Consider the following 24,165-nt stretch of genomic DNA (forward strand, 5'->3'; position numbering starts at 1 on the left):
TCTGGTATCTGGGCATAAAGTCACAATAAATAGCTAGACCCCCGTCGTTTCCACTGGAAGATCGAGTTATGCATTAAGCCAATGAAAACAGGTTGTTGTCTATTTTAGCTATAGACTTACATCTGCTGAACACAAAGTTTCAACTGAAAGCTTGAGGCACGTAAGAGGCCAATCTCTGTATGTGGTGCTCAAGTCAGAGCAGTTCTATACAATCAACCATTTATTCACTGTAAATGACAGATGAGGGCTGCATTTATTTGTTTATTTTTTTTCTTTCAATCATTTATTTTTAATGAAGTCAGTTGTCTCTTTTGGAAATATATCAGTATTAGTATTTTCAGCTGTTTCTCCAAAAACAAAAAAATTCATTGAAGATTTAAGACATATTAGGAAAGATACACGGCGATTGTGTCACCTAGCCGGCCATTTGAGCCATTAGTGCTTGGAGCCCATCGACTGCCGTTTGTGGCTATTATTTATGTAGTCAGTAGACAGCAAGGAGTTACATATCCATCTCTGCCATTACCACACACATTCGATCAATAACGCTTCACATGAGTATGTTTGTAATGAATCACAGAGACCGAGAGCTTCATTCATGTTTAAATCAGCACTCCCTGCAGAGAGCAGGCATCACTAACACGCAGCTGTCTGATTGGATAATGAGTTTAAACTCTGCTCTGATTGGATAATGACACAGAGTAAGCCATTGTTGTTGCATCTGGATCCAATCGAGGCTTCTTCTTCTTCTTCCACTTGAACTCCCGCTCTGCCTCTTTCCTTCTCTTCCTCTTTAGTTTGGGAGGGAGAGGCTAATTTTAGAAACAGTCCATTTCTATCAACAAAGAGGGGAATGAAGTGTTTGAGTTCATAGTATCATGTCCAGTGTGGGGGAAAGTTACTTTTAAAAGTAATGCATTACAATATTGCGTTACTCTTTTATGGAAAGTAATGTGTTACTTTACTTTTGTGTTACTTTTTCTGGTCTGGGCTGGGCTTGTTTGTTTGTGTTTTTGCTCGGGTGTTCTGGGTGCTGGCTGAGGCATTGCTTTGCATGCGATTGCTAGCATGTTCAAGTTGAGTTCTTAGCATGTTATTATGCCATTGCTAGGGTGTCATGGGAGGCCACTAGTTTCTTACTGGTCCAACTCTCTATCATTACGTTTCCATACAACTTGTGAATTACTTTTATGTGAAAAATCTGAATATCCCCAAAACAACATGATTTGTTGTGGCAAGTTCACATGACTTTTTTCAGCTAAGAATTGATTTGGTAAATGATGTTTCCATTGTAGTTTATGCATCACACACATACGACACACAATGTAATTTCAGGTCTCATTCGTGTGAGTTAAGGTAGGTAACAACCTCAATGCGGGTGGTTTGCAATTTGAGGGTGAGGTCAGAGGTCATGCATTGTGTCAGTCAGAACAGGGAAAGGAAACAGTAAACATCCTGAACTGTTTACCATAGGACTTGTTGTCATGGTGAAAGTGTCTATGAGGTTAATGACTAGAATGTGTGTGTGTGTGTGTGTGTGTGTGTGTGTGTGTGTGTGTGTGTGTGTGTGTGTGTGTGTGTGTGTGTGTGTTTGTGTGTGTGTGTGTGTTTGTCTGACATCTCATTCAAGACCAGCATTCCAGAGCTAGAGAAACGCTTCATGATTAGACTCCGTGTGTGTGTGTTTGTGTGTGTGTGTGTTATAACACTCTCTTCAGCTTTCCGTCTCCAGCATCTCTGCTATCGATTTTGAGTCATGAATCTTCTTCCACTTACTGTTGAGATCCAGTGTATCTTCCTGCAGTGTCCTCATATCTACAGTTGAACAGATATCAGGGCACACACAAGGACAACTACTGTGACATGACAGGCTCAGAGTCCTGCTGCGCAGACTGATTTGGTTTAATGGTTGTCAGTTGATATGTACAGTACAAGCCTTAACATGGAGATTAATGGGATAACGTTTATTCTTCATGTTCTGTTCAGACTCTGAAAGATCTAGAGGGGATTTTAATAGCTAAAACACATACAAGTATTTAATGCTGAACTATCATGTCAGTGCTACTTCATCATAAAAATCATTTTTTCACAAATTCTTTACTTTAATTACACATTGCATTGCATTGTGTTTTAGGATTAAAGGAAACATTGCCCTGCACTTAACTGCATGTTATTTTAAATGAAAATGTAAGTTTAAATGTATATTAAATGAAGTTAGTTTGACTTAAGGGTGATTTTAACCCACTTGAGTAGGACTTACAAATCAAATTTTAATGTAATTTCGTAATTATTTCTATTATCTTTGAAGTGAATGTTGTATTAGACGTTGCCTTAGCTGTCATTTAGTACATTTAAAATACTTTATTTTAATATCAAATAATTCACTAGTTAAAAATATTTAATTTACATTTGCTTTCAGTAAGTTAGACTGCACCTCAAAATAAAAGCACAAAGAAACATAATTAAAACAATTTAAGATGTACTTCTAAACTAAATGTGAATTTATGTGTACTTAAGTGTGTTAGAACAGTAATTAAAGCAAACTCTACACTTAAGTGGGCTATATATTTAACATTACTATATTATCTGCAAGCACAGTTTTCTTTATATATATATATATATATATATATATATATATATATATATATATATACAGTACTTTTAACATTTGAAGCAGATTACAAGCGAATGTTCATGGGCATGTTTTTGCTGGGTTCAGCTTAACCCAATATGTAAATCATTTTAATTCACCTCGCTGAAAATGTGGACTTCACAAATGAAGTCAAACTTGACTAAATCAAGTGTGTCTCACTAGAAAATCTACAAAACCACTAGATGGTGATATCGCACTGACACTCACTAACACTCGTCTGAAACAGCTCTCACTCTAGGCCAAAGTCAAATATTATCTTCTGAAAACAATATGAACTGCTCATTTTGTCACTGTATGAATTTAAAAGAAGATTTACAAAACAATACTCCCACAATCATGGGCTCCTGATCTAATCTGAGGGCCATGAAGAGATGAGATTTAATGCTCTCATCTGATTGAAGCTTTCAGACACTCATTCAGTCATAAATGGCCATTCATCTCTGCTGTTATCTTTCATAAATATTTACTTCCCCTGGTGAAAACCTCCCTTCACACCTCCAGTAGATGCGGTTCATAGAGACAGCAGCGGAGGGAATGGCCCGCTGTAAACAGCCCAACAAAAGAAACAAACCATGCCTGCGCTCTTCAAACAAACCCCACAATTGCGTGTGTGTTGGTAATCACAGGCTATTCAAGTTTGCAAATACTGCAAGTACAAAAAGAAGGACGGGAAGCATCGTGGGACTTTTTTTCAGCGTGACACAGCTCTTTGATGAAGTCTTCAGGAGTTGCGTGACTACCTGCAGGATGAGAGACAGATGCCCGTCTGTAAACTATCCTGTGTGTGAAGAAACAAAAACACATCAGACTTCAGCAGGCCTTGGGAGGCTTGACGGAGACGTTTAGTGAGCTACCTAGTGCTTTTGAGATGCAGAGCTGCATTAAATCATTTGGACGCAGTCTTAAAAGGCTTACTACACAAATTGATTTTCAGAGAAAAAATAAATTGAAAAATAGGCATTTCAGTTTATTCAGCAGGTTATGATTTGACTCTTAAAAGATGTGTATTTGATATTTGATGTCATTAGGATTGGTTTCAATTATGATTATAATTATATTCACATTCCTTTAATACTTTTGACCAGAGATATGATGCCCAGAAATGCTGTCTAGGAAGGCAGATCACTAGGTTTTGATGCACAATACCTAAATAGCCACAATTTTACTTTTTTTCTGCAATCTGCGATATTTATTACCAATTATTGCCAGGAGCCAAATGCAATTTTACAACTTTCAGAGCAACCAAATTATAGTTTGCAAAGCAGAAAAAAAACAAGACAATCAGCATTTCTAAAACCATTTTAAAAGTTTTAAAAGCTTTTGTTGTTCAGATATGTTAGTTCAAGCATTTATGAATGTGTCTATAGATATATTCAGATTTACACCTGCATATATATATATACATACAGTACAGACCAAAAGTTTGGAAACATTACTATTTTTAATGTTTTTGAAAGAAGTTTCTTCTGCTCATCAAGCCTGCATTTATTTGATCAAAAATACAGAAAAAACTGTAATATTGTGAAATATTATTACAACTTAAAATAATAGTTTTCTATTTGAATATACTTTAAAAAAATTATGTATTCCTGTGATGCAAAGCTGAATTTTCAGCATCATTCCTCCAGCCTTCAGTGTCACATGTAACATCCAGTCTGTCACATGATCATTTAGAAATCATTCTAATATTCGGATTTATTATGAGTGTTGGAAACAGTTCTGCTGTCTCATATATTTGATCAATAAAAGGTTCAAAAGAACTGCATTTATTCAAAATAAAAATAAAAATTCTAATAATATATTTTCTTTACCATCACTTTTTATCAATTTAACACATCCTTGCTGAATAAAAGTATTGATTTTATTTAAAAAAAGAAAGAAAAAAAATTACTGACCTGTAGTGTATATTGTTATTACAAAATATTTATATTTTAAAAACATAGCTTCTTTTTATTTTTATTTTTTTTTTACTTTTTATTCATCAAAGTATCCTAAAAAAGTATCACATGATCTGAACAAATATTAAGCAGCAGAACTGTTTCCAGCTTTGATAATGAATCATCATATTAGAATGATTTCTAAAGGATCATGTGATAATGATCCTAAAAATTCAGCTTTGCATCACAGAAATAAATGATCATTTAAAGTATAATACATTTAAAAACAATTATTTTAAATTGTAATAATATATCACAATATTAATTTTTTTTTCTGTATTTTTGATCAAATAAATGCAGGCTTGATGAGCAGAAGAAACTTCTTTCAGAAACATTAAAAATTGTAATGTTTCCAAACTTTTGGTCTGTACTGTATATGTATATATATTTAAATAAGATTTAAATTTACATCTTTTTGGATTTATAAAGAAATATATCCAGTTGTCCCTATATATATGTATTTTAAAATACATATATTTGCATTCTAAAATATACATTTAGAGTCACAATATTTATACACAATTTTACTACATATAATATAAACTACAAATTCTACAGATCTGCTTCACATTTATATTTAATTTATACTGTATTTAACTGTAACTACTTTCGTGAAAAATAGATAGGCCTATTCAGTGTACCATTATAATATATGTGGATGTATATAGGCCTGGTCAGATTTGTAAATGGATGTATTTAAATATTTGATAAAAACTTGATAGCCTACTCACAATTATATACATATTCAGATGATTGAAAAGTGTGCTTTATTTATAACTAGGCCTATATATTTAAGAAAATGAACTTCGAATTAAAATGCTTATTTATTATTATTTGTATTCTTATTATGTCTCGTGCTGCCACTGAAGCCAGTGTAGGAGCGTGTGTTTGTGCGCTGTGGCAGAAGAGTGGGCTGGTCTTCAGAGAGAGACACTTCACAGCAGTCTGACTCTCACTTCACTCAGTCTCTACAGAGCAGAACAACTCAGGATACACACTTAGACTAGAAGCCAACTTTGGGACGGGAGAAACTCTGTGAGAGCCACGAGCAGAGCCGGGTCCGACTGAAGGAATCTAACCGGAACAACTTCAGCAACACTTTCTCCAACATCTTCCTTTTCCCTGCATTTCCATCTCACACATTTGCTCTGCTGGAAGTCAACAAACACATCATTTCTACCAAGACACTGGAGTGATTTAACCCTAAAGAGCAAGGTAAGGAACTTAACATAAAATTGAGATGTTTTAGGTATTTCTTGACTAGGTTTTAGTTTCCCGCAAACGCACGCAGGGGGAGATGCGTTTCAGATCTCTCAGGATCATCTGCACTACGTTGAGACATTGCTCAGATGTACCTGCCTTTGCATTTCCGAAATGCTTTCAAGCCTCATGAAAGAGTTGAAACACTTCTGCGGTGGCGGGGAAACGGAGCGGGACTCCACGCGCTCTTTGAACCTTCTGCCAGAACAAGAGAGGTCTGCAAACTCCGGGAAGTGAAAGATTTCAAACCCCTTTCCGTCAAGCCCGAGCTCGCAGGCTCTTTTAATGTTCGTCTGGATCTCAGAGGAGGTGCGATGGGAGTTTTTGGACATTGTGTTGGAGACGCGGTTCCCATGCGCTCCCATCCGCCAGACGCAATTCATCACAACTCGTCCTCGCCCTCTCAATTGTGCGTCTGTTATTCAGTCTTTCATAGTGTTAAATGTCTCTGTCTCCGCTGAGGGCAAAGGCACAGAGGTAGTTTTTCTTTAAATGTCTGTTTGCTAGGAACTTCTCCAAACAGTAACGCATAAAAGCTCCTGCAAGAAATTCAATCGTGGCCCATGTCTAAACGGGTGCTTTACAAAATGAGATGTCCTTTTGCTGTTTATAGACATGAATAGTTGACAGGAACAACTTAGTCTGCGTTTTTTTATTATTATTTAAAATCAGTATTTTAGATTCAGTTTACAGTTTATGAATGAATAATGGAAAGTGTATTTAGGATTGAAATGCTCATTTTATTTTTTAAGTGGTCTGATTTCTACATTTCCTTCCCCAGTATCCAAACAACCATAATTCGCATTGTTTCAGGAGTCAGGCTGCTGAATAAAATGCAATAAGAAGTGCAGGCTACTTATTATGAATATTTAGTTGTTGGCACTGACAGCCCGAAAAGTGCAACAAATAAATCAAACCCATTACATTACAAATTCTATTTTAATCAACTTTTAGCTTTGCAGTTCACTTAAATGGTCCTGCAGTGTGTTTAATTTTAAAACGTACAAATATTCAGTTTGTCGTGATGTAAACCCATAAAAAACTGCAGGAATAATCATTATTTGTGAATAAAAGTAGCTCTTTGAAGTATTGCATGTCACTGCTTGACATTTCACATCAGCTTCCCATCTGCAGCATGCAGCGAGATCTCAGTCCCATTTGCGTCCTTTCCTTTTTGAATTTGAATAGTAAATTTGTGTGTTTTTTTAATCTCTCCGATGGGATTGCGAGGATTAGTCTCCTATCAGACACAAACAACTACGAAGTGGATTGCCGGCTACCTGATGTGGTTCCTGGTGAGAGTGATAGGCTACTTTTCTCTGGGCTGGGAGACGTAATGAAAGACAGACTCAGAATGAGGGAATTTGAATAACTGTATTTAGCGGCGAGGCCAAGCTGCACTGCCTCCCATCCTCTCTCGGAAAGAATGAAACAGGAACAAAAGTCTAAGAACGGGAAGGTCTCTGTTGCATGGCGTATCTAAACCCTTATTTGCATATGAAAACTCTGGCAGCGAAAGAATTCCGCCACTGTTGCAATAGCCATTTGTGTGTCTGATGGAGTGACAGTCCGATGCGGAGATACAGTCGTCCTCACCCTGGTCTTTGTGGGGTCTGACGTGACTATGTGTCATGTCCTGTTGAGGAGAACCAGGGATTTAATCGCAGCTTTTCGAACTTTTTGTGACCCTGCTCTTTCATTTCCATATCTGTTTGTCCGCAAAGCTTCAGAGCTCGAATTCAGATTGAGATGGTTCATTCAGTGCGTCCTGTCAGCGAAACATGCAAACAAAAAACGCTCACATAAGATCATTTTCATTCTCGGTAGGTAGATGATAAATAAATGCCAGTGACCTCTTTATTTTCCAGCATGCCCTTTTGTGCACTTCCTTAGATATGCTCATATGGGTGGGGTGGGGAGGACAAATTGTCAGTCGAGTCTGAGAATATTGTGGTACTAATTGGGAGTCCTGAGATAAAGACCTGTGTGAGGATATCTAGAGGCTCAAATGGGACATCCCAGTCTGGACACTCTAGAGTGAGCAGATGGGGTGTGTAAAAATAATCTTAAAATCGCTTGGAGACATTACAATTCACAGCTACCCTGTGTGCAGCTATGTGAGCAAATGTGTCTCAAATGCACAAATTTATTCAAAGATTTTATTCAACAAACGCTGTTCTGGGTCCTTGCCAAAGTAAACAAACAGCGGACAGCCAAATGTCCAGAGTGGAGTGCTGGACTTCAGCTCTCAAAACTGGCTTCTAACAATTAGCTATTGTGCCATTTTAACACATTCTCATCCCAAGGCATCATATACTGACCCTTTTGACATTTCGTCAACATCCTACGCATATGGCACCCTCTAGCGTCAATAAGAGACACAGATTATGGGTTAAGGTTAGGGTTAGGGTTAGGGTTAGACCGCTAGGAGGCGCCTTCTGGCCCATTTTTATCTGCGTGTAATATTGACGCTAGAGGGTGACATGTGCGTAGGATGTTGACGAAATGTCAAAAGGGTCAGTATATGACGCCTTGGGATGAGAACGGTCTGGCCATTTGGCTGTCCAAGAGCAGCAGTGCAGCTCAGGATCGGCAAAAAGACACAGCCAAAGTCAATGTCAAGCACCTCAGCTTTAAAGTGCTGATCTCATTTCTAAGAAATCAAAACATTTGAGATGAGAAGGATGCATAGTGGCTGTTCGCTTGCACACTCATGCACTATTCAATACCAGATACCACATAATGAGGTACAGATGAGACACAGCTGATACTGCCATGTATGCCCAGTGCTGCTCCTGGAGGGCCAGTATCCTAAAGGGTTTAGTTCTAAGCTAACCCAACACACTTCCCTGTGGCTGTATCTTCAACTCCAGTCCTGGAGGGCCAGTGCCCTGCAGACTTTGGTTTTAACCCTTATTTAACACACCTGTCTCTAATTTGTAAGTAATGTGGGATTAGCTCTTTATTTTTTATTTTTTTTGGTGTTTTATTAGGGTTAGAGCTAAACTCAGAAAGACACTGACCCTAGAGTTGAAGAGCCCTGTCATGTACTTTCATTCACTATTCCCTACAATACTCTTCTAATACAGTGGTTCCCAACCATGATCCTGGAGGCCCCCCAACTCTGCAAATTTTGCATGTCTTCATAATCAAAAACACCTGATTCTACTCATCAGCTCATTAGTACAGACTGCCAGACCTGAATGTGCAGCTTTGGCGGGGGGGGGGGGGGGGGGGGGGGATGCTTGCCAGCATCTTCTGGCAAGATGAGGTAATTCATTCGTGTGATGCTCACAGTGCACGGGTTTTCTCTAGCTACTCGTCAAAGTGTACATTGGTTTTACATTCATTATTTAGGTCCATGATGGAATTGAATGACTGCAGCCAATAATGTCCACTGTGTTTGCAGGCACCACTACCAGTGGCGGTCGCGTGATTTTGCCAAGTAAGACATGTTCCTGGATCAACATCTTGTGATGATCCTAGATCAACATTATTGTTCAAAAATATAGACTTAACCCAATCCCTGCCCCTATACCTAATCTTACCCATAATTTATTGCAAAAATCAGTGGGAAATAACAGCTAATTAACAAGGGTGTAGAAGCACCTAACTCTGATTGTAAGCCTAAAACAGATATTTTCTGAAAAGTTATATCTCAATTCTGATTGGTTGATTGGAATGTTGTTCCAGGATCAACAAGGATGTTGATCCAGGAACATGTTGTACTCGGTGAAATCACGCTTGCCACCAGAGGCTGTCCCATCAAATAGTGCACGACATCAGTGGTTCCCAACCACGTTCCTGGAGCCTCCAACACTGCACATTAATCAAACACACTTGATTCAGGTCATCAGCTCATTAGTAGTGACTCCACGACCTGAAAAGGGTGTGTAAGACAAAGAAGACATGCGAACTGTGCAGTTTTGGGGGGGCTCCAGGATCATGGTTGGAAACCACTACACTACATATAGACGTTATACATGGTATAACGGGTGTTTTTGATACAACCTGGGAGTTTCTAGGAATCCTAAAGACCTTGATTTACTGGTTAAGGTGTCTTTTATTAGAACAGGAGCCAAACTCTGTGGGATAGTGGCCCTCCTAGAACAGGATTGGACATGTCGCAAATGATGAAAAACTTGAGATTATAATTGAATGTGGTTTTAAATTTGATTTATGAATATCATATTTAAGTGGTTATACCAAATAAATAATATTGCATGGCTTGGCTTATTAGTGCAGCAAGACACGGATTGTCAGAATAGATGGACTAACCACAGACTGGTCAAAGTTGCACAGAATAAAACTGCTCTACAAAATCCAACATTGTCCCCATTGTGTTCTACTGTTCAGGTTGGTTTCTTTCCCCACTTCTTTCCAGCTCTGGCTTTGTATGCATGCATGGCAGGGCCGTGAGGAGCCCAGGGGACGAAGCCCACAGTAAATGTCTGTTCAGAGGTTTCGGGAAGCGCTGACAGAAGCTGAGGGAAACTCACCCATTCTCCAGTTTCAGGGCGTTGTGCCTCTGTTGAAACAGAACCTGAAATGTTTCCCTTATCTCTGTGGAAATGAAGGCTTTTGCACCTCTGGAGTGATATAGGAGAGTTCACATATTTGACACTGAGCTCCACAGAGAGGAGGGTCATTATGGAAGCTGTGTGTGTGTGTGAATATGCAGTCATATATGTTTAAAAAGCAAGTGAGACAGAAGTGACAACTCCACACAGGTTAGTGCGGTAATGATGGCTTTCTGCTGTTTGTGGCCCGGGCAGCTGCAGTTTGATTGACAGGTGGTAGCTGCTCTGGTGCGATGTGTGTTTTCACCCTGTCAGTAGTGCAGCTTTTCATGCACCATACATGTGCTACTCATCTGTCTGTGTGTGTGTGTGTGTGTGTGTTTCCCTTGCTGAGCCTGTCAGTCCCTGTCTCACCTTGGTGAACTGAATGTTAACACTTCTTGTGGCAATTAATCAGTGTATTATTTGACTGACTGAATCATAGAATTATCTGCTCCTAATTGCTGATTCATCAGTCAGACCTAAAGCCCCTAGACTCCCAGTGGAGATGAATGGCTATTTTATCTGATTAGGATGAACATATTTCAAAGAGAATGACATTTCTGTCTCTCGAGAGATAATTAGAAGAATTGTTATCCAGAGTGGAATGCAGCCAGATGTTTCTGAAACACCTGACACAAGATTCCTGTAGGCCTATTGCATTTGTTTTTGCAGAATTATCTCGAACTGCTTTTAGATAGAACGATAATCAAGGAAGTTAAAACAAGGCAAATTACTTAAAGAGTAAACTGTTTAAATAGCACCATAGCATTGTCGTTTTACTTGCACGTGAAGTGATTAGGAGCATTTTGAGGATGATAATTCAAACATTACAGCATGTTGCATTCAAAGGGTTTAAGCTGTTTAACATTATGAACTTGACTCGACCTACCCGCAACACACTCTCTCCCGAAACCACTTCAGGGTCCAATTCATCACACATCTCAGATTTGTACATGGTCCATAAGTGATCCAGGACCCGAATGAACCCGTTTCCGTCACAGAAAAAATAATTGGTAAAAACAAATGAATAAAGAAAGAAAAAAAATGAATAGGAGCAAAACAAAGTTGACACGATTGCGGCTGACTCTGCCTTCAAATTATCCTTCCCCAAATTGCGATCAGACATTCTCCCAGCTCTAATTAAACATTAGCTTTTATTTGTTCCAGATGGGGCTTTGTTTTGAAGTTTTATTTTAGAACGAGAACCCTTTCTGTTATAGGAAACACAACGGCATCCAAACCCGACTGAGTTGGAGAGGAAATCCATGTTCCTGTGTTTCTTTGCTTTCTCTTCTTGTTTAAAAAATTGGAATTTGAGGCAAATGTTCTACAACCACATCCAAAGAGAAACAGTATTATAATTCATACCCAAATATAATCTGTTTATGATGTCTGCCCGGACACATACAAGGTCTTTCAAGTCCCACACAGTGACAATCACCTTCAATGCATTCATTTTCCCTATTCAGTTCAAAGATCTCCCATGGACACAAACTTATTATCTGGATTTCTACAAGAAGATCTTATGTTAAATCACTAACCTGGACTAGAAGATATCCTTGTATATCATTTATAAAAGTTCATGACTGTGAATTAAGATGGATTGCTTTCCAAAATTCACATACTCCTAAGAGCCTCAGACCACATTTTCAAGCAAACTGTTGTTGTGCACCCGAGTTTGGACGGACTTGGGTCTGCACCAAAAGTCTCTGAAATGTGTCCTTAAACTATCCACCATAAGTATATCTACATCCCCATATACATATTTAACAATACAAGATGAGAGAGCATTTCTTTTCCGAAAATTTCATATTATGCAATCAAAGCACAAGAGAAAGCAGTGTTGTCTTGCTGTTGGAGATAGAGGAGAAGGAATGTAATGCATGATAAAAGCAGTGCTTTGTGTCCAAATGAAGTTAAGTATATTTTGTGATTGACCGAAGTGAAAAGCCCAAAAGCCCAGATTTAAGGGGGGGGGGGGCGGTGTGATTATGTACAACACTTAAAAGGCATGAGGAAAGCATGTAAAAGAACAAGAAAAATAGATGACAGCGGAAGAGGAAAAAGAGAAAGCACTATCTGAGCCTGGAAAATAAAGAGTGAGTGAAAGAGGTCAAGAAAAGTGGGAATAAAGGCAGCAGGAGGGGAGGGATTCCTGAAGAGGTCATAAAGAGGACAAGCACTCACTTGCTGTTAATGACAGTGGAGTAGCACTCTAATTTGCCATCATTAGCCTGATTATATCAGGGAGTTTGGGCCTTCAGCTCCAATCAATGGCACCAAATCAATAGAAAGAGGATATCCCTGCAAAGCCGAATCCAGCCTAGAGTGTGGCCCAACACAGCCAGACGCATCCCAGTTCAGCTCTTCCTAAACCGCCCCATCGCAGTCTAATACAGCACAGTATAGAGTTAGACTTAGCTCATTCTAACACATTTGTGCAGTTTCCAATGGAAAAAAAGGCTGTTAAGCATACCAGATTTGTTTACCTGAAGTACATTTCACATCAAGGTTGTTTTTTTTTTGAATAAATTAATACTTTTATTCAGCAAGAATGCATTAATTTGAAAAATCAAAAATGCCAGTTAAGATATGTGTAATGTTAAAAAAATATGAAGCAGCACAACTGTTTTCAACACTGATAATAATAATAAATGTTTCTTGAGCACCAAATCAGCATATTGGGATGATTTCTGAAGATCACGTGACACTGAAGACTGGAGGAATGATGCTGAAATTTGAACAGATATTCACATAGAAAACATCTATCTATTCTAAATTGTAATAACATTTTCCTACTGTTTCTAGTGTATTTTTTATTATTAAAGTAAGTGAGCAAATAATAAACTTCTTATTGACTTCAGACCTTTGAATGGTATTTTATGTCTACAGTTTTATATCTGTTCTAAAGACTTGTTTACAAAATTTTAACAAAGTGTAAATAATAAAAAAAAAAAAAAACATTCAGTTTGTCATTTACTTGAAAAGGTTATGAAAAGTGCCCCGGACAGATGCAGAAGATTGGTGAGAAAGAAAATCTGTGCATAGTTATAAGCAGGTGTTTAACACCAGCCAGACATGGATATTTTTGTACTGTGAGCTCAGACACTCTTTACAGGCATTCAAACAGTGATTAGTGAGCGAACGCATTTGAGTATGTGTGTGTGTGTGTGTGTGTGTGTCTTCAGTGAGCAGATGTGTGCATCTGTGAGTGTCTGAGTGCCTGGATGTTCTCATGAGTCGTTTGAATGTTTGCGTGCAGTATCAACCGCCACATCCCCGTCTTTCCCCCAGCTGTGCCGCCCCTTGAGTTAAAAAGCAGCAGAACTTCAAAGGTGGTCAGTCAGGACATTCAGTTGAATTCATTATCCCAAATCTACTGTAGTTTGGTTTGTTTGTTGTAGTGTGATGGTGCAATTCAGACATTTAGCTAAATGTTAAGAACAATTTGTTTTTCTTTTAGAATAAGGGCATCATTTAATGATTTAACTTCCATTAGAGTTTTTAAACAGTCATTGGTAGTTTATCTGTCCTCAATTTGCTCCATCACAGATATAATGTGTATTGATTCGTCAGCTTTAAAGACTTCAAGTAATCCAAATTGAAGTTGAATTAATTTAATTCGGTGATGTGTGTTAGCTTTGAGGTCTTCTATATGAAAAATTCACATTGATGACTCATCCTACACTAAACTGATTTTCGTCCAATCAAATGCTCTCCTCTATGCCCCTCCCCCAACGGGTCTAGTGAGTAGCACATCATGTTCAGTGGCTGTGATGTAACAAAGGCCCATTCACACCAGGAATGACTATAACGATAACTATAAATTTTCAATAATTATTCAAATTCAATGAGAATAGTGAAGTCCATACCAGAACTACAACAATAACGACACAGAAGGATAAAGTTTTTGCTTTTTTTTTCCAGCAGATAAACAATAAAAACATTGACAGCCAATCAGAATCCAACCCATAACTGCAACACACATATAATAAACAGAACATCATCATGCTTTGATGTTGTGTGCTAATATAGTTAAGGTGAAAAGAAATGTAATGAAGGTTTTTGAGAATGAAATTCCATTCTCCTGTTCAATCACTGTCAATCTCTCTCTCTCTCTCACTCTTTAGGATGACGTGGATGTGTGGATCTTGTGGTTTGGTGTTGCTGGTCTTGGGGGTTATGGGACAGAAACTGCCCACACGTGATGAAGGCCTCTTTCAGATGCAGATCAGAGATAAAGCTCAGTTTCAGGACTCTTCTGTCTTGCCCGATGGAGCCGAGATCAGCGGATACCTGTTCAGAGATACACCAAAAAGGTGAATTCATACACCACATAAATATTTTTTTACCAGATATATATATATAAATATTAAAAATGTATTTATTTATATTTGTGATGTCCCCATATCTCCTCAAAATGGGTTTAGATTTAGAAAAATAGATGATAGACATATGTTTAAAAAATGTCCTTCTTATAAACCAATTTGGATGGAAGGGTTATAATCATGTGCATTTGGATGTGTCTTTGTGTGTGGGAAGAAGAAATATGGATATATATCTATCATAGCCATAATGCATCAGATGCGGATGAGACATGCATTATGAATGAGATGCAAGCAACTGCATGCTAGTGTGTGTTTGATGAAGCATTGTTTTGAGTAGTAGTTGCACTCAAATGGACGGCTATTATCCGTGTTCAGCATGTCCGTCAAACTGAACCACATGCGAGCTCTTAGCAAAAGGCTGCAGGGTTATTTTAGCTGAGAATCCTGGATGAATTAATCAGAACTTACATACCGCAGATGATCGAATGCTGAGGTATTCGCAATTTTAAACACTTTATAGTAACAACAAATCTCCCTGTTTCTCATTTGATGTCCATGCCAGTGATCCTGTAAATGTCGTGTCCTGCTAATGAACTGCAGTACTCTCAAATATAGCTGATTACACTGAAGTCTTTGTAATTATTTTACAGAATGTGGAGTTGAAGGCGTTTCTGCTCACAGAAGCTCAGACTATGTTTGGAATGAAACACTATCATGCTACTTTAATGTTGCAGTATTCAGTAATTTTAGTAAAATAAGTATAAGTTTTGTGAAATATCTAAACACATTTATCTGTACAACAGACCACACTGTGCTGTAACCCATAATGCAATGTGCTCAACTTGACCTTCAATTTCTAGTATGATAAATGATCTTGAACATGTCCACCATGATTTTTCTTTTTTATTTATTTTTTGATTATTATCATTATTATTTATTTATTTTTTATTTTTTATTTTTTTATATCAAAAGATCGATAAAGCTCATTTATTATTTATTTTATTACAATTTTAGATTTATTTTATATTATTGTAGTTGTAGTTGTTTTATTTATTGTTATTACAGTTTTAGATTTTTTTAAATTACATTTTAAGATTAGTTTTTATTTTCCTATAAATGTACTGACCCAATCTCATTGAAAATAATAATAATAATAATAATAATAATAATTATGAGATGATGATTTTGCATAAATTTGTATGATGTGGTTTTTGTGGGGGAAAATATTGTTCTGTACAAAATAATATTTATAATATGAACTGGCCAAGATGGAAAATAATTACAAACTGCCATAAGAGTGTGTCAAATGTCAAAAGCCAAAAGACCTAAATTATTGTAGTATATTTAAAAGAAAATACAATTTCAGTTTTTACTAATTTAATGTTGCATTTATTGTGTTACTTGCCAATTCTTTGTAATTAGTTGTGAAATTTACTAGCAATTTTTAAGTGAAGATTGTTTACAAATATTCTCTTTTTTTCAGTGTGGATATCATTCATACATAATGTGTTAATGTAGCTAATTTTAACTGAATTGTAAATAATCCCATAATGGTTTCTGTTTCACACACTATTTTTAAAAGAAATGGTAGGAAGTATTCAGTCTATTCTTGCACTTAGCAGGCTAATATTTCAGTTCGCAGATAGCATTAGAAATAATAAGCAGCTGAAATACACTAGCTGTGTTTGGTGGGGCTTTTATAAGACATCTCCCATGTGCAATGCATTGTCAAAAGTATGCTAACTCAGTGGCATCACAGAGCTAAAAACGCAAACAAAGCTAGCGGAAATGTGTCGAGACAGCATGGCTAATGTAACAGCACTGTGTTTGGGGAATATGGTCCTAATTCTGTAGCGGTCTCTGAAAGGCCAACTAGTTCTAATTTCAGTATATTGTGTCTTGGGACAGGTTTTAATATATCTCAAGTACTTTTAAAGGCGAAAGTGACTGCAGTCAGGCGGACTAAATTAGCAACACCATTATGCATAACCTTGCTAAAATGGAGTCTTATACTTAGCGACTAATGTGGAAAGTATTGTTAGACACCTTGTTATGTAACTATTGTATGCTTAAAGAGTGCATCTGAGTCAGGTTTAATTTCCTGTATGATTTCAGTGCATGCTAACTTTCCTCACTCTTGCAGGTACTATTTTGTGGTGGAGGAAGACAACACTCCTCTGTTGGTGATGCTGACGCCTTGCGATGCTCCTCTCGAGTGGAGATTGACGTTGCAGGAGCTCCCAGAAGACAGCAGCGGAGAAGGATCAGGTATCCGAATTAAATCTCCCGATCGATGTTGCAACTCTGCAGTAATTTAAAACTTGTTTCCCATGTAAACGTTTTAAACTATTATTAGAAAAACTGATCTTAGATCCGAGGAACAAGAAAACATCTTCCATTGCTATTCAGTACTGCTTAATGATTAAAGAAGACATTGGTATCTCCTTCCATGTATCTCCAAAGGATTAAACTTGATTAGGAAGGAAGTCATTCCTAAATTAGGAATCATTTCAAACATAGATGAATACATGTAAAATAAACTGAAAGGATTAAAGATGATAGCTGAAGCTAATTAGGTGAGAGAATTATATATTACAGTAGGCCTAAATAAAACTTAGAACTGAATCTATAACAGTATTGTCTGGGGATCACTGTTTGCATTATGAGGTTCCATTTCAGTTCGGATGCTGCCTATGTAGGGAACAGACAATTACTTTTTAAAAACAGAGTATTAGTAGGGCCTTTTGCACTGCTTTAGTTCCAGATCTAAACATACAGTACTAAAGTACTGGGAAGATTTTGCACAAACTATTTCCCAGTACCATTTAAAGGTTTGCATTCGCACCGACAGCTGTGTACTAGGACGTGACGTAAGCCAGTCGACAGCGATTTCATTTGTGTACGGTGTTCAACAACAACGTTAACAAAGAAGAACAACATTAGGTGCGTTTACATTGACACTTTTTGCTTCCATCGGAATGAATTCATTCTGACTGACGAATTCGAACTTAGTGTTTACATGAATCGTAAATAAAGTGATTGGGTTGATATGCGCGTATACGTGTCACAAGCTTCTGATCGGATTTACTCTTTTGACATGCGCACACTGCCTGAATATACAGAGTTTCCCGCTGCTGTTTTAAAAAAACAAACGTTATATTTATCTACTTCAGTTCCTAATTAGACGACGACCAGCACATGAACTGTTGTGCTGCTTAACTTTACTTTAGCAAAAAAAAAAAAAAAAAGTAGTAAAAGTGCCTTTTCCCGCACTCAAAACTAGACGTCTGTTGATGAGAGTCTTAAACGAGGACTGGTGGGACGTGGTCGTGTTCCACTTCACATACGCTGAGTGAAAGGGGAGATTTATAATGACAGGACACTTATTTATGACACTTTATTCACCAGGAAGAACACCTCGTTCCACGCGTCATATGTCATTACGCTATTTCTACGTCACTATGCATGCGCAGTACTTTCCCGTTTCGGTTTTCAATCCGATCAAGAGTTTACATGTCCTCTCGCTCGGATTACAAAAGGGATAAACCACCCCTTACAATCCGATCGAAATTTTAGTCGGATCTGGCCAATTCAATCGGATTGACGTGTTTACATGTGACATTTTGTATTCTGATTGTGCTTCTAGTCCTATTACGATCGGATTAGAAGGGTCCATGTAAACGCAGCTATTAACAACATGAGAATGAGTGTTTTTGGTGTGTCTCGTGGGTTTCACAATAATGGACATGTAATGTCGACGTTTACGTAAAGCAATTGAAAGAACAGAAAGGAGGACTAAGAATCTCCAACGACAACTGGCAGTGCTACACTTGCTACAAATGCCTGCACTTCAGCGTCTGTCAATTTAGCACTGTTCATCATGCTTGCGAAATAAGCTGACACAATGTTTACAGTATGTTACATGGCATTTTAAATAATGCCGGGTGAGGGCGTTTTCGAATGCGTCTGGCCAATCAGTGTCTACTTAGGTCACGGTTAGTACCAGTTGTGCTGGTTAGACCCCGCTCCAGAGTAGGAGCTAATTTGGTTCTCGAAAAAGGCAGTACTAAAATCGCACCCAGTTCCTCCGGTGCAAAAACGCCCCAAAGTAGGTAGTTCCACAATTACTTCTGGTACTATAAAAAAGGTTCCTGTGGTGCGATAGGCCCTAGTGTTTGCAAGTTCTTAAAATGATTTAACCAAAAAAAAAGTCAAAATGAATGTCCTACAGATGCCTCCTTGGAAAAAAAAAACTAGATTAATTTGAAAAGCAGCAGGGCTGCAGGTAAACATGTTTCTGTGAAGTACTGTGGAGCATGTCCAGTGTGGGTCAGTGTTTTCCACTGTGGTCAATCATTAGCCGTGTTAGTGCGTCAGTGTGTATTTGTGATGTGTGAATTTGGGCCCAGTGTAACCACGCTTGGTGTGCTGATGGACTACATCTGAATACTTACAGACGTAAAAGCCTGAAAGTAAGAATGAAAAAAGTCAAATGGAGTGAATCTTGTATAGGGATATATAGGGGTGAATCTCATAAACCCTGTCAAGTACACGTACAGGTGAACCCAAAATAGAAAACTTTATAGTGAAATTTGACCTAGACATGCTTTCAATCACACATCCGTAGGATTCCTCCCACTGTTCCCATCAACTCTGTGCATGTGTGTAAAAGAAAAGGTTGTGACCGGCTTTCGTCTTCAAAGCAAAATTTTTGCTTTTACTCTTCTTCTCCCTTTTAGCTGTACTCTCTCCTCTTTTGCCCTCCCTCCTTGTACTTTTCTCATTTCTTCTCCTTTTCCCGTCACCCTCTCTCAACATCACTCTTTTTCCATCTGGACAGTTTCCTAAAAAATAAATAAATAAAATTCTACAAAACACCCTTGTATTTCACTCCACACACATGCAGCAGCATAGCGGTTTCAGTTAAAGTGCATCTAGATGCGTGTCTTTGAAGCCTAATGTATAGGACTGAAATGAGGCAGAAGCTGCTTTCTCAAAGTGTGTGCAGAACATGTCCATTTGAGAGCTTACATGAAGACACCATTGTCTCCCTGTGAGATGACAAGCTTCTCTGATCATCTCTGTCTTCTTGTGCCGTAATCACTCCCAGGCCCTGGGTTACCTCCATCTTCTCAGTCTGTGGCCCAAAATGGTTGTCATGGCTGATGAAAAGCAGAGACTCCCATCATTCACTGCTGTGCAGTTGCTTTTTATGCAAAGGATGTAGATTTTTATTATTTTTTTTTTTTTACAAAACACACTGTGTAATGATCATCCAGCTACGGCTTGACTTGGCAGTGATTGGAAGATCCTGAAAGACAAATCAGTCACAGTTGATGATATCCACCTTCAGACTCATTTCCTTGTTCATACACATTCAGTCAATCGCAGCTGCAATAACTCAAACACGCATACACACACACACATTCTAGTGGGACCGGACCGTAGAAAAGAACATTTTTTGAGATCTCCTCAATATTTCACTACTTAAAATTTAGCTTGACTGCCTTATTTAAGACACTTAATCATCAGCTCCATGAACTGAAAAGAGTGTGTTAGATAAGGGAGACATAAGAAATGTGCAGAGTGGGGGGTCCAAAGGACCAGGATTAAGAACCACTGCTCTAGAGATTCAGAAAAGTGCTAAACAATGCCTCAAATTTTGCTACAGTACTCACCTGTTTTAGGGCTCTATGCATTTATATTTATGCAAACCTTTCATTCAATTGGAATAAAACCCATAACCTTGGTGTTGCCAGTGTTTAAGCTACATAATTACTTAGACCCAAATGAGACAATTGTTGACACACAATATTTTATTTCTCTTAAAAAATGGAGACACATCTGAGACAAAGTGGACATTTCAAACGTACTGTTAGTCAGAACTCCATTTAATCTCTTGAGCTACTTCTGTGCAATACACTTTTTATCTGGTTAATTGCAGGACTACATTATAAATGAAATGCAAACAAGCATCTTTAATTTGTACTTTTTATATTGTCATACAGCTGTCACAGTAAATAAATACTCACACACAAATCTTTTCCCATGTTTGTGGAATATATCCACTGGGAGACGGTCTGTGAGTGCAACGCGTGTTCATTTAGTTCTCTGGTTGACAAACATAATATTATGTTTTCTTGCCCAGCTGAACAGAGAGGGCTTGGAAAGGAACTCGAGGAACAGTGAAGCCACAAGGCATCTCTGTGTAGCTTGGTGTTCCCTTGGAAGGCATAGTGAAAGTCACCCTCTGATGTGCAGGGTTGTTTGGATACAAAACACAGCCGCCAGCAGACGAGTGGCTAATGTCCACCGGAGCAGGTAGCACCCAGTGACCTCACAAGGATTAAAACATTAAACGATGCTCTTTCCGTTAAGATGGAAATTGCTGCTTCTTTTTTTCCAGCGGTGTTAAGTGGGGTATGGGGAGGAAGCGGAAAGTAAATAACTAGATTTGTTTTTTGTAGTGGTGAGGGAAATGCGTCATTATGTGGCAGTTAATGTTAAATGTCTCAGTCATTGATGTTCAGAGAGAGCTTAAGTGTCCACATCCATTTGTTCAACAATTTATGTGGCTTGTGTTTGTGTGCGGTTTAAACAAGTCATCATTCAAAATGTGCATCTCCAAACAGCACCAAGCAGTTTTCCCACACAGAATGGGCCTTGTTTTTGATGTTTGTGGTTTGTTCTGTGGGGACCCTCTTTTCCCCATTATCTTTTGAGGTTTTTTTGGGGCTTGTTTCCCAAGGTCTAATTTTGTGAATTTATCTGTGTCTTTTGTGTCCCAGGTGAGCCAGAACCTCTAGAACAGCAGAAACAGCAGGCCACGGCCAATGAGGGGACCGAACTCTTTACTTACAAAGGAAATGACGTTGAGTCGTTCATCTCCACTAGCTCCCCTTCTGGCTTGTACCAGCTGGAAATCATCTCCACTGAAAAGGACAGCAACTTCAAGATTTACTCTACCACAACTCCCGAGTCCGACCAGCCATACCCGGAACTGCCTTACGACCCCAGGGTTGATGTTACCGCATTGGGTCGTACTACTGTCACACTGGCCTGGAAGCCCAGTCCTACTGGCTCCATCATGGGCCAGCCGATCCAGTACTGTGTGGTTATTAACAAGGAGCACAACTTCAAGAGCTTATGTGCAGCTGAGGCCAAGATGAGCTTAGATGATGCCTTCATGATTGCTCCAAAACCTGGTCGGGATTTCAGCCCCTTTGACTTTGCTCATTTTGGTTTTGTCCCATCTGAGAATGTTTTCAAGGATCGTTCCCTCACCACCAACAGAGCTCTGAGCAACAAGATGAGTCGCACATATATCCCCAAGCCCAAAGTGGCAGACATACAGAAGATCTGCATTGGCAACAAGAATATTTTTACTGTGACGGACCTAAAGCCAGACACACAATATTACTTTGATGTGTTCACCGTCAACACAGGCACCAACATGAGTACTGCATACGTGGGCACTTTTGCCCGCACCAAGGAAGAGGCCAAGCAGAAGACAGTGGAGCTCAAGGATGGGAAAGTAACTGATGTCTTCATTAAGAGGAAAGGCAGCAAATTCCTTCGCTTTGCCCCGGTCTCCTCTCACCAGCGCGTCACGCTGTTTGTCCATGCCTGTCTGGACGCGGTGCAAGTTCAGGTGCGGCGTGATGGGAAGCTTGTTCTCTCTCAGAATGTGGAGGGTGTCCGCCAGTTCCAGCTCAGAGGAAAGCCCAAAGCCAAGTACCTGTTTCGTCTGAGAGGGTCCCGCAAGGGTGCCTCCACCTTGAAAGTACTGGCCAGCACACATGCCGGAGGCAAGCAACCTTTCCCTGCCCTACCTGAGGATACCCGCATCAAGGCTTTCGATAAATTGCGTACCTGTTTTTCTGTCACTGTTGCTTGGCTTGGCACACAGGAGCGCAACAAATATTGCGTTTACAGACGTGAAGTTTCCGAAAGTTACAGTGAAGAGCATCGACGCCGAGAGCAGAACCAGTGCGCTGGACCAGAGAGCCGTCGCAAGTCTGAGAAAGTGGTTTGCAAGTACTTTAACAGCGCCAACCTGCAGAAGGCAGTCACTACAGAGACCATAACAGGCCTCGAGGCAGGAAAGACCTACCTCCTGGATGTTTATGTGGTGGGACACAGTGGCCACTCAGTCAAGTACCAGAGCAAACTGGTCAAAACAAGGAAGTACTGTTAAAAAACAAAGACTCCGAAGCACAGACTCTGCACAGAAGTAAATATATTATATATAATGAGAAAAAAAGAAGTTTATTTAACTCGAAGTGATATTCTACTAAGGAGAGTTTTGCAGACTGACTACTTGCGCACATTGCTAATGCTAACGCTGCATGTGTCGCGGTTACTGAACTGCCTGTAGAGTGAGATATCAACCTTTTTATTTATGTTTACATTACCGAGTCGAGTCTGGCGCTCTCTAAGGCACCTGAAGGTTTGTTCTCAGGGGGTGCCATCGCTGTTGCTACGCAAAGAGTCCCTGTACTGCATCCCCAATGCAATGGAAATGGGAGTTTGGAGGAATTGCAGTTCTCTTTTAGCCACTGCATGCACCATTTGTCTGCCTTATGTCTACGTTCTATTTGTGCGTTCGTTTTGGTTTTACGCCAGTCATCTTAGAGGTAGCTCCAGGACTCCTTCTCTCCGCTCTCCTGCCCTGTATTAAAAACATGGTTTAGAAGACTTTTTTAAATTATTTCATACTTCTTAATGTTTTATTTTTTTAACTGCTATTATTTTTTTGTTATTGACAACAGTTATTAGTGATAAAAATGTGTTTTAAATCTGTATGAAAGTAAACGTTGTTGAAGCGTTTCCCCACTGTCAAGTTTGTGTGTGTATAATCTCAGTTTGTGAATCTGGTGTGTGTAAATGTGTCTCATCTCTGTGTCACATGTACAGATTTTTTCTGCCAATATTCATATACATAAAACACTAAATATAGACACCTGTAATCTCAGCGGTTCTGTGTTTCTCTGCCAGGATGATATAATAATAATATATATATGAAGTAAATTATCTTTCACATGAATCATAGCAATGCATGTCAAGAATACCCAAATGATTTATTACATTTGCCAAAAATTGCAGTTTACAACAGAGCACATGGCATGGAATATCCCACAATGCAATGCACAATGTAAGCCGCAAGGTCTTTCTTGTTTATTTGATAAGACTGCTTAGATTTAAGACATTTTCATGTGATGCAAAATAAGTTTATATTTCTAAGATGCTAACTCAGTGTCACTTACTTTATTAAACATGCACAAAGTTTTGTGACAACAGTGTAGCATACTACTGCTATTTCTTATTCCTGCATGACACATTCTGTTTCACACTAGTAAGTAATTGCTATCTGCACACAGCCATAATTGATAAGTTTGTAAACTGAGTAAAATAATCATTTAATT

General features: G+C 38.7%; 1 protein-coding gene across 1 annotated transcript; it reads left to right on the top strand.

Moving 5' to 3' along the window:
- Positions 1–5,511: 5,511 nt before the first annotated feature.
- On the top strand, positions 5,512–23,714 carry LOC132129454 (protein NDNF-like). The gene is made up of 4 exons (XM_059541070.1): positions 5,512–5,805; positions 14,543–14,731; positions 16,884–17,008; positions 21,529–23,714. The coding sequence occupies exons 2-4, from the start codon at positions 14,544–14,546 to the stop codon at positions 22,935–22,937; spliced, it is 1,722 nt and encodes a 573-aa protein (XP_059397053.1). The 5' UTR covers positions 5,512–5,805; position 14,543; the 3' UTR covers positions 22,938–23,714.
- The last annotated feature ends 451 nt before the right edge of the window (positions 23,715–24,165 follow it).

Source organism: Carassius carassius, chromosome 46, assembly GCF_963082965.1.
Source record: "Carassius carassius chromosome 46, fCarCar2.1, whole genome shotgun sequence".
NCBI lineage: Eukaryota > Metazoa > Chordata > Actinopteri > Cypriniformes > Cyprinidae > Carassius > Carassius carassius.